General features: G+C 45.8%; 1 protein-coding gene across 1 annotated transcript; it reads right to left on the bottom strand.

Annotated features, from left to right (window-relative positions):
- Positions 1-4,253: 4,253 nt before the first annotated feature.
- On the bottom strand, positions 4,254-11,966 carry GMNN (geminin DNA replication inhibitor). Its single transcript, XM_040432894.1, has 7 exons — positions 11,888-11,966; positions 10,995-11,057; positions 6,328-6,426; positions 6,020-6,155; positions 5,846-5,928; positions 5,034-5,144; positions 4,254-4,682 (listed from the first exon to the last, which is right to left on the bottom strand). Exons 2-7 carry the CDS (start codon positions 11,049-11,051, stop codon positions 4,548-4,550), a joined length of 621 nt encoding a protein of 206 aa, XP_040288828.1. The 5' UTR covers positions 11,052-11,057; positions 11,888-11,966; the 3' UTR covers positions 4,254-4,547.
- Between the last annotated feature and the right edge of the window lie 1,619 nt (positions 11,967-13,585).

The following is a 13,585-nucleotide window of genomic DNA, read 5'->3' as shown; positions in this document are numbered from 1 at the left end:
ATGTTTTTTTTTGTTTATAAAAAGATAAGTGTAAAACATAAATTAAAAAAATATATAAAAAGTTGACATTAAATTAAATATAGTTTAATTGGCTAAAAACTATAGTGTAAAACATGAATAAATAATTAATAAGTAGACATATTAGGTATCGCCGCGTCCGTAAGAATCTGCTCTATAAAAATACCCTATGACCTAAACCCTATGATGAACACGGTCAAAAATATGATATGTCCCATTTAAAGAGGACCTTTCACCGATTATTACACTATGAACTAACTATACAGACATGTGGAGCGGCGCCCGGGGATCTCACTGCACATACTATTATCCCTGGGCGCCGCTCCGTTCTCCTGCTATGTCCTCCGGTATCTCCGTTCACTAAGTTATAGTAGGCGGAGTCTGCCCTTGTTCTTCTGTAGCACTGGCCAATCGCATTGCAGAGCTCACAGCCTGGGAGAAAAGAACCTCCCAGGCTGTGAGCTCTGCGCTGCGATTGGCCAGTGCTAGAGCAGAACAAGGGCAGACTCCGCCTACCATAACTTAGTGACTGGAATCTCCGCCTACTATAACTTAGTGAGCGGAGATACCGGAGGGCATAGCAGGAGAACGGAGCGGCGCCCAGGGATAATAGTAAGTGCAGTGAGATCCCCGGGCGCCGCTCTACATGTCTGTATACTTAGTTCATAGTGTAATAATCAGTGAAAGGTCCTCTTTAAAGCCCCCCTGATGCACCCCTAGAGTAGAAACTCCATAAAAGCGACCCCATCTAAGAAACTACACCCCTCAAGGTATTCAAAACAGAGTTTACAAACTTTATTAACCCTTTAGGTGTTCAACAGTTTATGGCAAATGGAGATGAAATTTCAGAATTTAAATTTTTGGTAACTTTGCCTCACAAAAAAGTAATATAGATAAACCAAAAATCATATGTACCCTAACAATAGTCCCAACAAAACTGCCACCTTATCCCGTAGTTTCCAAAATGGGGTCACTTTTATGGAGTTTATACTCTAGGAGTGCATCAGGGAGGCTTCAAATGGGACATGGTGTAAATAAACCAGTCCAGCAAAATCTGCCTTCCAAAAACCCCACGGCCACCTTTCCCTCTACGCCCTACCGTGTGCCCATTTAGTAGTTTACAGCCACATATGGGGTGTTTCTGCAAACTACAGAATCAAGGCAATAAATATAGCATTTTGTTTGGCTGTTAACCCTTGCTTTGTTACTGGAAAAAATTGATTAAAATGGAAATGTGCCAAAAAATTTAAATTCTCAAATTTCATCTCCATGTGCCAATAACTCTTGTGCAACACCTAAAGGGTTAACAAAGTTTGTAAAAATCAGTTTTAAATACCTTGAGGGGTATAGTTTCTTAGATGGGGTCACTTTTATGGAGTTTCTACTCTGGGGGTGCATCAGGGGGGCTTCAAATGGGACATGGTGTAAATAAACCAGTCCAGCAAAATCTGCCTTCCAAAAACCACACGGCGCACCTTTCCCCCTATGCCCTACTGTGTGACCGTACAGTAGTTTATGGCCACATATGGGGTGTTTCTGAAAACTACAGAATCAGGGCAATAAATATAGCATTTTGTTTGGCTGTTAACCCTTGCTAACCCAGCCTTTGGCTGTGCAGGCATGCTGGGAGTTGTAGTTTTGCAACAGCTGGAGGCACACTGGTTGGGAAACACTGCCCTAAGCTCACAAGCTGGAGCATGGCCTGGCAGCGGACAGGCCCCACACCTGAATAGCTACGGGGATGCTTGCTGGGGGCTCAGCAGCGGAGGAGACAGATGCTTGAGGGAGAGCAGTTCTCCCCTGGACACCCTGGGGTGGCACCACAAACTGAGATGCCGCCACATCTGATGATCCCTCCCCGGGGCCTTGGAGAGACACCCAATGGGCAGTAAAAATTATGCGTCGTCCCTGCCCATGTCTGCTGGTCCAGGCATACATTGTCAGATGTACCCTGTCACTGACAGCATGTGCGTAACAGGGATACATTCTGCACAATGTGCTGGTGCAAGGTAGGGACACCGGTCCTGGCAAAGAAATGGCAGCTGGGGACACGCCATCTGTGTTGGGCCTGCTCCAACATCTGTCGGAATGGCTTGCAGTTCACAATATTGAAGGGCAGCAGATGTTTGGCAATAACCCTTGCCAGGAGCCCATTGAGTGAACACATGTGTTGGGCCCCAGGAAAGTAGGGCACGGTGCATTCAAATGCATTGGCAACTGACTGCTGGCGCCGGACGGCAGTGGAGGCGATAGAGGGTGCAGAGGTCCGACTGCCGGTACCAGTACCTCTAGGAGAGGGAGTGGGAATGCATTGTTGGAAGGGGTTGGGGTGGCTGCAGGAGCTGCTGTCCGTCCCCTGCGCACTGCTGCTGGCGCCGCTACGACCACCCTGCATCTGTTCCCACTCCTGTCAATGGTTGACCCTCAGGTGTTGAGTAGGGGCAGTGGTACCCAGCTGAGCCACAGACCTCCCTCTCCTCACCCTGGCATGGCTGACAGATTGCAATTGTCACATCGTCTGCTGCCAGGGTGAAGTAAGCCCAAACAGACGAGTTACGCACCAACCTCCTGTCAGATGGGGTGGTGTTGGCTTGCGCCTGTTTGTGCTCGGTGTGCACAGGTGGAGCCGGCACCTGCTGCTGCCACCATTACCAGTGGAGCCCCTGCCACTGGGCTCCCTGGTGCACTGTTTGCCTTGTGTGCCTACCTTCCTCGTCAGTGCTGCTGTCACCCATTCAGAAGTCACCCTCCTTTTCATTGCCTGTAATGTCAGACCCAAGGTAGACTAGTGGTTGACTGAGGGGGAACAGCAGACGTGGAGCCCCTGACCTGGCTCTGCTGTCGGAGTGTCTTCTATAGGGAAACCTGGTCTACCACTAATTTCACCTTCTTCAGAAGACTATGGGGATGAATCAGACTGGATATATATTGAGGATTGTATGTCGCCTTCATCAGAATCAATTGAATTCTGTTCCTGTATAGGGTCATGTCTAATTCTAGAGATTTTTTTAGATAAAAAGGTAGAATTAACTTCTGATTTGACTAGAGCCTGAAGAAATTTGTAAAAAGATTACAATTCCTCAACCACAGTTTTAACAATACATGTCTGACACCTTCTCCCATTCAGATGACAACCCAGTTTTACAAGAACACATTCTTTGTTCTTATTTTGTCACCACTTTCCTAGGTTTTGTCTGTAACACATTAGTACAAGTAAATCAGCAGAGGGAAGCACATTATGCCCAGAGCACTCACCCCCTCAGAGGTACCAATGCTGAAGGGACTGCAGACCGTTCCACGTGCTTGTCCTCCATGCTGCTTCTGCCAGCTATCTATCCACAATGCACCCTTCTCATAGGCGCTTCTGTAATGTCACACTCAACGCTGGTCACGTGACACCCTTCCTTGGCCTAACTTCTTTCCTGGAAGCTCCTCCTGTGGTCCAGAAGACTGTGCCTCTATCATATCACCAAAGCCACTGTATGCTCCAGCACACAAAGTACTCCCTTTGGAGTTTTGCTGTGCCTCTGCCCATACCTTTCAGTGCACCAGAGATGCCGCAATATATTCCTGGGAACGGCAGGTACAACGGGGAGAAATCCAGCCCACTATAGGGGGTCAGTGTAGGAGCACCACCAGAGGGAGGGAACCTAAAAAAGTAAAACTACAGGCTTCCCCAGAGAAAGGAAACCACACTGAATCGGAAGTAGTGTCCACCCTTTTATTCTGCAGGTTTCCTGTCTTTGGGGGCGAGCCTTTCCTGTGGAGCTGTCATGGGGGAAAGGCAAAAAATGTTTTAGTGCCTCCATATTCTGAAAGCCAGTCATTTTTTGGTCGACTTATGTAGGGGCTAATTTTTTTTTCCCTGTATGAGATGACTGGTACTATTTTAGGGTGCAAATGACTGATCGCTTGGTATTACACTTTGTAATGCAAGGTGACAAAAAAATGGCTTGACACTCTACGGTGTTCACCTGGGGGGTTAGTTCATGTGATATTTTTATAGAGTCGGTCAATACAGACGCAGCAATACCCAATGTCTACTTTTTTCCCTGTTTTTTCACTTTATTTTGGGAAAAGGATGCTTTTTTTTACTTGAAACTCAGTTTAAAAAAAAAACATTTTTTGTCCCATATATGCACCTAACGATATTTGGTGCACATGAACTGATTTTTGTATTGAATTAAACTCAAGATTATTTATATATAAAAAAACATTTTGCAAGTGTCCAGTAGTCATTTTGAACTCATTTATTAAAAAACTAAATGTACAACCACCTTTTATCAAGGCCAGTGGATTAAAAACTATTTACATGTGAAATACATAGTATTTGCAGTTCTGAAAAGTGGCCTCCTGGAAGGGCAACCATTACTTGTGTCTGAAGTGGCAGTTACTTTCTATCACAGACACTTCCTCCTAGCCCTGAAGTTTCCCACAAGTTCCAATAAACTGGCTGAATATGTTGTGGCAGTTACAGCCAGTCTACGCACTAAGACAATCCATGGCCACTTATAAACATCCTTTGTAGTTTATGCATCTTCATGTTCCATACTGGAAGATAATGACTGCTGATCCTCCAATTCTGCCTCATCTTCATATCTGGCTTCTTCCAAGTCTAGGTTCTTTAAGTCCTCAAGGCTTTGAGGTGCACTTCCAGTAAGCCTCTGATAAAAAAAAAAAAAAAGTCAGCCATGGCATGCTCCAGAACTGCAACTGTTGCATTGTGAGACCATTGCAATACATTCCATGAAGTGTTACGATCTAGCTATGCAATGTAGCTGTACTCAAAACATTTTAGGTAATGCTTTGACCAGGCAGTATGTAGATATGCCATCAGTGGGCTCAAACTAATAAATTTAGTGCACCATACCCTCAGACAAATCTACACCTATAATTTTGCATCAAAGATGGTTTTAAACCACACCCAGAGTAGAGTTTGTGTGAAGCAAGGTGTGCATGCCAAGATTTAGCTTAGCAAGTCTATGTATGAGCACTCCAAAGCCAGTAAGACTCACCTCTATCAAGTTAGCCATGTGTTGCACATGTCCTGCTAGTTCCATGAGTTCATCATTTTCCTGCTTCAACTTTTCAATCTCCCCATCTTTGAGCTCAATTTCTTTATGCATCTGTCAAATGAGAGAACACTTAATACTGTACAAAAGTATATATAAAAAAAAAATTAAATTCACAGCAATCTTTTAATTAAAAACCTCATTCATACCCTCACTTGTATGCTACTGAATATTTGCACATTTAGATGAGAAAGGCAAAACTTGATTACTACAAGTTAGCATTGTATTCCAGGGATGACCAGCCTGTGGCTCTCCAGCTGTTGCAAAACTACAACTCCCAGCATATGGCCTACAGCTATCAGCCTGCAGCAGTGCATTGTGGGAGTTGTAGTTTTACAACAGCTGGAGTGTAGCAAGTTGGCCATCCCTGTTATATTCTATAAACCTCCACACCAACTACTTAAGGAATTTTAAACTGCCACCAGCAGCCTGTCCTAGAATGACCAGGACTGGCTGGGCCACACTACATACTGATCTACAATAGATGCAATCTTGCATATGATATACCATCATGGCTTACCAGCCTGTCAGGAACACTAACCAGTATATTCCATAGCATACTGTGTGGTGAGGCCCCCACTCCCTTTGCAAGTAATACAACCAGTCCTGGTCTTGTTGGACAGTTGTAGCCATTTTAATCTCAGAGAACTCCTTTAAACTGTGGCAAATCTGTATAATTAAACTCCTAGGTCTGCACATCACTATGTGGCCTCCAGTGACAGCACAAAAGTTATTACAGTTGAGCATCTGGTTACCTTTTCATTTTCCTGTAGTACTTCATAGAGGGCCTTTCTTCTTTCCTCTGCAAGCTCCTTCCAGTACTGGTAAGTAGGGTTTTCTACATAGAAATTTCAGAACCATTATATAAAACCAGGTAATTATCTGCTGTATTTTACGTCCCTATAGTATCTTTGCCAAGAATCACTCACCTTGCACCATAAGTTCATAAGCTTCATTTGTAGAGTCTTTATTTTCCCTCTGTTCTGGATCAACAGCGACTTCCACCTTCGCCTTCTTTGAAGTGATCTGATCATTCCAGAGTTTTCTTTTTGTTGAATTTTTGGTCTACAGAAGAGAATTGACATAAGACATCAAACCATGTGAAGACCCATCAAGGTTACAGCAGAACCACTAAAAATATTAGCTCCCCAGAAATTAGACATGGGCCACACGAGGGTCCCTACACATTCAGCAGGAGTAGGGGCTGAGGGTACTACAGTATTGTATTAATGCATACCTCTGTGGTACGGCCTACAAGCTGACCGGTGGCAGAGGGCTGAATCACCTTCAGAGTCCTTCTTGGAGCATTTTCACATCCTTTATCATTGAAAAAGTTCTAGAAGAAAAGTTTCAGTGTCAACATAAGACAGCTAGTGCCCCTACATGTTACCAAGAACAGAGGGCTATTCTTAAACCTAGACAAGCCATTCAGCCAAAAAAAAAAAAAAAAAAAAAGGTTTAATCAATATTACAGCAGAGTAAACACTGGGATTACACGAAGAAAGGTTCTCTAATAGCTCTGCCGCCACTGTACTAGGGCAAACAAGCTGCCAGATAACAGGTTACAACTGTATCACTGCAGTACCGTGAGAAAGTCACTAATTCACACCATACTGCATGTGACATGAGCTCAACTTTCCCACGGTCAGGTTCTAATGTCGATTATTATCTTCCTGTCAATCAGCATAAGAATTGCTGAGAACTGTGGGAACCTGCATTGTTAAACATCTCAACTATTATGTCAAACCCTTTAAAGTTATGGATTATCGCATTCTCAAATTGCAACATTTGACACCAGCAGCTATATGACAGGTACCTGTACATGGGAATATTGTATTTAGCTTGCAGTTCATTCAGATGCATGTCTGTTTAGGCCATTCATGACAAACTATCTGAAACTACTAGTCAAACGTATACCAGAACCACTGGGGCTGAGGTACCAGTATATATAAAAAAAAAAAAAAAAAAAAAAAAAAAAACAGTACAGGGTGTATGCCAGAACAGTACAGACTCATGCCAGAACAGATATTAGTTTTTCACACTGGCATTTTGGCTTTCCGTTTGAGATCCGTTCAGGGCTCTCACAAGCGGTCCAAAACCGATCAGTTTGCATTCTGAATGGAAAAGGATCCGCTCAGAATGCATCAGTTTAGGCTCCATTCCGCTTCAGAGAAGGACACCAAAACACTGCTTGCAGCGTTTGTGTCCACCTGATGAAACTGAGCTCCCCACCCAGTGATTCAAGATCCACTGGAGGACCAGAAGAACTTCAGATGCCAAAAATCGCTAAATTTTCTTGCAATCTGGAATCCATGATAGAACCCTACCGTGGTATCAATCCCTTACCTGGAAGAGCTCACAGATCTCCTGCAAGTGGTCCAAAGAGCACTATATAGGGCTTAGTGTACTATGCTTATTGTAGATCATTAACATACCAAATGTCAATCAGGCATAGCCACAGAACCAGTTCACCATGCAGGCAGTCATCAAGGTAGACCGCCACCAAGACATGGTTGCATCTCAGGCAGAGCTGGTCAGACACCCAATCAGAGCCTGGTACAGTCATCCAGATACTGTTGCAAGAACAGTCTGTTATCAAGACACGGCGGTATGAGCCGCCAGCCAGACATGGCGACCAAAGCTGCCAACTAGGGATCAACCGATAGATTTTTTTTTTTAGTGCCGATACAGATAATGTGAACTTTCAGGCAGATAAGCCAATAATTTATACCGATATTCTGTGAATTTAAAATTTCTACACAAATCTGCTGAAAATGAATGTTTATTGTTAATGTGTCATTTTTTTTGTAAATCTTACTTATTTTGGTGGTTTTTTTGTTTACTTTTTACTAACTTTTAGCCCCCTTAGGGACTAGAACCCTTGACCTATTCACCCTGATAGATCTCTATTAGGGTGAATAGGATCTCACAGTCGCTGCTGCTCTGTGCACACAGCAGCAGGGAGCTGACTATGGCAGCTAGGGCTTCAGTAGCATCCTGGCTGCCATGGTAACTGATCGGAGCCCCAGGCTTACACTGCTGGGGCTCCGATCAGAGGAGCGGGGGACCCTGTGGCCACTGCCACCAATGATTAATACTGGGGTGGGGGCACACTGCACCACCAATGTTTTTAATACTGGGGTGGGGGGCACACTGCACCACCAATGATTAATACTGGGGGGCACACTGCGCCACCAGTGAAGATAAATCTCATTTATTCATATACAGGAGGCGGGAGCTGGATGCAGAATCACATAGCCAGCTCCTGACCTCTATGAGCGATAGGTGTTGCAGATCGCATGGGTAAAACCGATAATCTGTCAATCCCTACTGCCAACCATGCAGACAGAACTGCAGAGGCTGCCAACCATGCAGACACAGCCCATGCAAAGTAAGCAGCTGAACTAGGTAAGCCCAGCAGCAGCCAGCTACAATGCAAAGCTGGAGGAGCAGTCATCCCAGGCAAGCATAACATAGAAGCAATACGCTCCATAGGAAAATGAGGCCATGAAAATAAGTAATTTAAAAGGGGTTGTCCGGGTGCAGAGCTGAACATACCCATATTTTCACCCAGGCAGCACCCCTGAGGCTAGCATCGGAGCATCTCATGCTCCAATGCACTTCCTTGCCCTGCGCTAGATCACAGGTCAAGGGCTCTTGTTTACAACAACACTGCCAGGCGGAAGCTTCCACCAGGCAGTGAGTTCAGTGACATCACTGGTTCTGATGGGTGTGCTTTAGCGCAGCACTAGCAGTTTTACTGGCTAGGTCTGCACTAAAGCCCATCCATCAGTACTTGTGAAGTACTAGGCTTCCTGACAGCCCCATGGAGCCTGGTTCATCACCAGAACTCCTGAAAATGCCTTTTCCCCACGCGATTTAGCACAGGGCAAAGGAAAGCATCAGAGCATGAACTGCTCCAAGGCTCAAGTCAGGGGGGCTGCCTGGGTGAAAATAGAGGCATGTCCGGGTTCAGCTCTGAACCTAGACAACCCCTTTAACTATTGAAATAACTGTTAAAATATAACTTATTATGACATTAAAATGTGGGCAATTCAACTCATGCACATAGGTAAACTATGAGCCGTCCTAGATCATAATAGCACTAAGTCTGAGAATTGTATCATGTACTCAAACCAGATACTAGGACTGTGTATACACAGGGAGCAAATTGTGTGTCTGCAGGGCAGCAGGTGTGTATATCTAGCGGTAAACTCTTAACTACACCCCCCCCCCCACACACACACACACTGCCCCAGCACTATACAAATTAGCAGGGTTAGATGCTATCACTGAGCCCTGAACTGCTACCTTAGGTGCACCTACTCATACAGGCTGGCCACAATCTAGTTTTGATTCCCATCAATGGGATATTTGTCTCTACATCACTCTGACCCTATTCTGCTCGACATGTTTCTTAGGCTACTTTCACACTGGCGTTTTGGCTTTTTCCGTTTGAGAGATCCATTTTGGACCGCTTGTGAGCGCTGAACAGATCAGTCTGCCCTGCAGAGACAATTTGCTCCCTGTGTATACACCGTCCTAGTATCTGGTCTGAGTACATTACAATTCTCAGACCTAGTGCTATTGTGATCTAGGACGGCTCATAGTTTTACCTATCATGTTTAAGACATGAACCCAAAGAGGTAATCAGCCAGCCATATACTCAAAAGGCAGTCAGCCAGACATAGACCCCAAGGCAGTCAGCTGACCCAGCATGGACACACAAGTGTTCAACCAACCAGGCATAGATGCACAGGCGCTCAACAGACCAGGCTTGCAAAGCAAGCATAGATGCACAGGTGGACCACCAATCAGGCATAGATGCAAAAACGTTCAGCCAGACAGGCATAGCCAAGCATGCACAGGGCATCGGAATTCAATGAAACCAACATAATAGCAAAGGTAATCAGCCTGAAGCCAATAGACAACCAACCAGGCCTCCCCCAAAAGCCAAGAAGCAGTCAATCATGCTAAAGGCACCAAACTGATTCATACCAACCACACAAATATCCACTGTATAACCTAAGTTCATAAGGCGTTCCTAGTTTCACAGCCTTGGAGGCTGCATGCTCCTCTGTCCAGAGGACAGGAAACCACTGAGTGAGGAGGTGGGTGTCCCTTTTTGATTGCTCTGGGGCTTCCTGTCTAGTTGTGGGGGCAGATCCATCTCTCTGGTGCCGTCATGGGTGAATGGAAAAAACAGATTGCGTTTTTTTGCCGATCGATAGACTTCAATAGTCCAGGTCTTGATTTTCAGACAAGTATAGGACATGTTTGTTTTTTGCTGAGCCATGCAATAGAAGAAAAGGGCCCCTTAGAAGTGCATGGGACAGCATCTAATCCGCTAAAAAAAAAAAAACTGCATTTTAGCAGACAGTATACAGCCATCTGAATGAGCCCTAAATGCTCGTTTGGCTGACCGCTCACGACTCCCTTATACACATTTTGCTCTGCCAAACGTGTATTCAATGAGAGGGCAGACGCTCAACTCCAGGAGAACAGAGGGATGGGACAAAATATTCATTTTGCCTGATCACTCTCCCAATATCTGTTGGGAGCTCCACGCTCATGTCAGATTGTCAGCCAAACTTGTATCTAGTAAGTTCAGCTGACAATACACTAGTATGTATGGGGGGCCTAATACCAGAATCTGAGTAACGGTAAATACTGGGGTGCAAGAGATTTTAGAGTGGCTCTAATACCAGAACAGCACACATCTCCACACAGAAGCCCACATTGACTTCCATCGGCAACCTGAATGTTAGCCCCAGCTCCTTAGAAGGCAATTAAGGTGCCTGTTAGATATGGCATTTACCATTCCACCCCTACACACGCGATAAGCGGATAGTAACCCGTTTAACATTGAGAAGATACAAGCCAGCAGACTACAGGGTTAAATACCTTGATAGAAAAGCCAGGTCTGTCGGCATCAGTTCGGGGCTTCTTGTTGGAATGCATTATGATCTGTAAAGCACAGAGAACATTATTACTCCAGGTAAGCTATGGTAATGTACAGTCACATCAGACAGGCTTATGCTATGTACAGACTAGATCACCCACTATCAGTGTAGTGAATATCAATGGAGGATTTGAGAGACCAACTAGTAAAGTGAACGGTCTCTGGATTTATCCGAATGCCCTGTCACAGCAGGGTCAGACCACAGGTGAGGACGCAGGCAGCTCTGCCACATGTCAGGACTCAGGTCGGAGAAGCTCTAACATCACAAGATACCATTTCTACCCAACAGAGACCACCATTTTGTTAATAGGATTTTTTGGTTAGACAGCAACCGAGCTCTGTTCACACCTACAATGACAGACCCACCACAGACCTCCCCCATCAGCTTCTTATTGGGTCCCTCCAAATCCATCATCTTTTACACTAATACAGGGAGCACTAGACTTTCAGTGCTGAGCTGGGTGCCTACTATACACAAATGGCAGCACCCTGCAGATACCACCAGAAAGCCCTAACACAAAGCTGTACAGGCAGCAGACCAGGGCGGGGGTCTGGGAGGTAACCGGAGACTACACCAGCAGATAAGACACTGCATTGGGGGGTCGCTGGGCGGAGGAGGCCGCACCTGGTCTGCGCCACGTCAGCTGGAGCGCCGGGGTCATCCCGGACTGAGAGATCCGGCATTACAGCCACACCGGGTACACGACAACTTCAGCTGCGATTCTAAACCCCACACAGTGACCCGAATAACACGTAAAAATAACTGTGTACAGCTGTCAGACTCCACAGCTAACTAGAAAGTCTGGTAAACATACAAGAAACAACCGCCACTTACCGCTCGTACACCTCAGGGCCGCCTAACACCTAAACACCCCGAGAGCCTTCTGTAATAAATGACTCGCTCCCGCCCTCCGCCTCCTTTATACTTAGCGCCCAGACGTCACGTGACCCGCCTGCAGTCCTCCCCGCCTTTTTCATTCTGAGCGCTAAGGACAAGGAGTCACGTGGGTGGTTCCCGCTTGTGGAGAGGCTGCGGTCCTCCGAGCGGCGAGTGTGAGGGGTGCAGTACCCCATGCTGTGGGACCAAAACACAGCGAGGAATGGAGTGCGAGAAGCCATGTCGTATGTCCCACTGGAATACAATTAGTTCCTGGACTGCAGCTGGCAAAATAACACCATAAAGGGGTTGTCAGACAAAGAAGCTGACTACTCTAAGGGTGCCCTGACATGTGGGAAAAGTGTGTGAATGTCATGTACACTTTGCGTTTTTTTTCCATGCAGAAATTGACCTGCATTGAAGATTTCCAAATCTGCAGCATGTGAATTATGTTTGCGGTTTTATCTGCAAATTTCATCCTTACAATGCCTCCCCATGCGCCTGGGCCCCTGACAGAGGTTATACTTAGCAGGCCGCGATGGGAATGAGCCTTCCTAGCATCGCAGGTGACGCTAGGGAGGCTCGTTACCGTCGTGGCCTGCTATTGGCTGCCAATGTCGGATAGATGCAGCGGGGACCAGGAGCGACGCGGGTGCTGAAGAGCCAGTTAAGTATAAGCTCTGTCAGGGGCCCGCGCATATGGGGAGGCATTTTAGGGGTTGGATAACCCCTTTAAGTATGCATGTGCCATGAACAGAGAAAGGGCAGAAAGCCGCACCCAGACACCTCTGGCAGCAGCTTGTCTTCCCAAAATAATCAGGCAGATGACATTCAGCAGGTATCAGGGAAGATTCAGACGGTCTCCGTACACATTAGATGGTCAGCCAGTCCCGCTAACGTTTAATATGTACGGCTAGCTTAAAGGGGTTGTCTCATCTCACCGTTACAAAGGCAAGATGGGCTTAAGGGTACAGCAACACTGGTCGCACCAAATGTGTCGCGGCCAGGATGGCAGAGTAGTAGAGATACCATAGAAATGAATGGGATCGCCACGAGAGTCAAAATAAATAGAACACTGATGGATTTCATGCGACTCACCCAGCGATCCCATTCACTTCTATCTGCTATTGTGGCTGCGACAATTCATGTCACCAGTGTAGCCGTACCCTAAGCCCCAACCACCAGGTTGGAAGAAGCGGAGCCAACGCAATTTTCACACTGGCCACCATGCCTAGCGACATGGGCCATAGACAATGGATAGGAGGGGACCTCATTGACTTACATGGAAGAGTTTTCTAGGCATTGTCTGTGACCTGTGCAGAGGTCAGGAGGGAGCTGATAAGCTGTGATATCACCTGCTGTGAATGGTGGAGCCTGTGTTATCTGTGCAGAGGTGGTATACAGTATGTTAAGATAGCTGGTGAAAAGTTACTGTAGAGAACAGGAAACTATGACCAGTGTGAAAACTGCAGGATAGTGACATGAAAAAATAAAAAACTCACCAAAAACTTAAAAAATATATTTAACCGCTTTACGTCTGCCCATAGGATATAAACGTCCTATGGGTGGACGTCTATTTCTGAAAGCACGTTTTAGAACGTCCTGTCAGAAATAGCAGCTGCATGCTAATCGTGCAGCTGCTGATCGGGTTGCCCG

This window comes from Bufo bufo, chromosome 5 (genome assembly GCF_905171765.1).
Source record: "Bufo bufo chromosome 5, aBufBuf1.1, whole genome shotgun sequence".
Classification (NCBI taxonomy): Eukaryota; Metazoa; Chordata; class Amphibia; order Anura; family Bufonidae; genus Bufo; species Bufo bufo.
The sequence above is the reverse complement of the archived record's forward strand: the minus strand, read 5'-3'. Positions and strand labels throughout refer to the sequence as shown.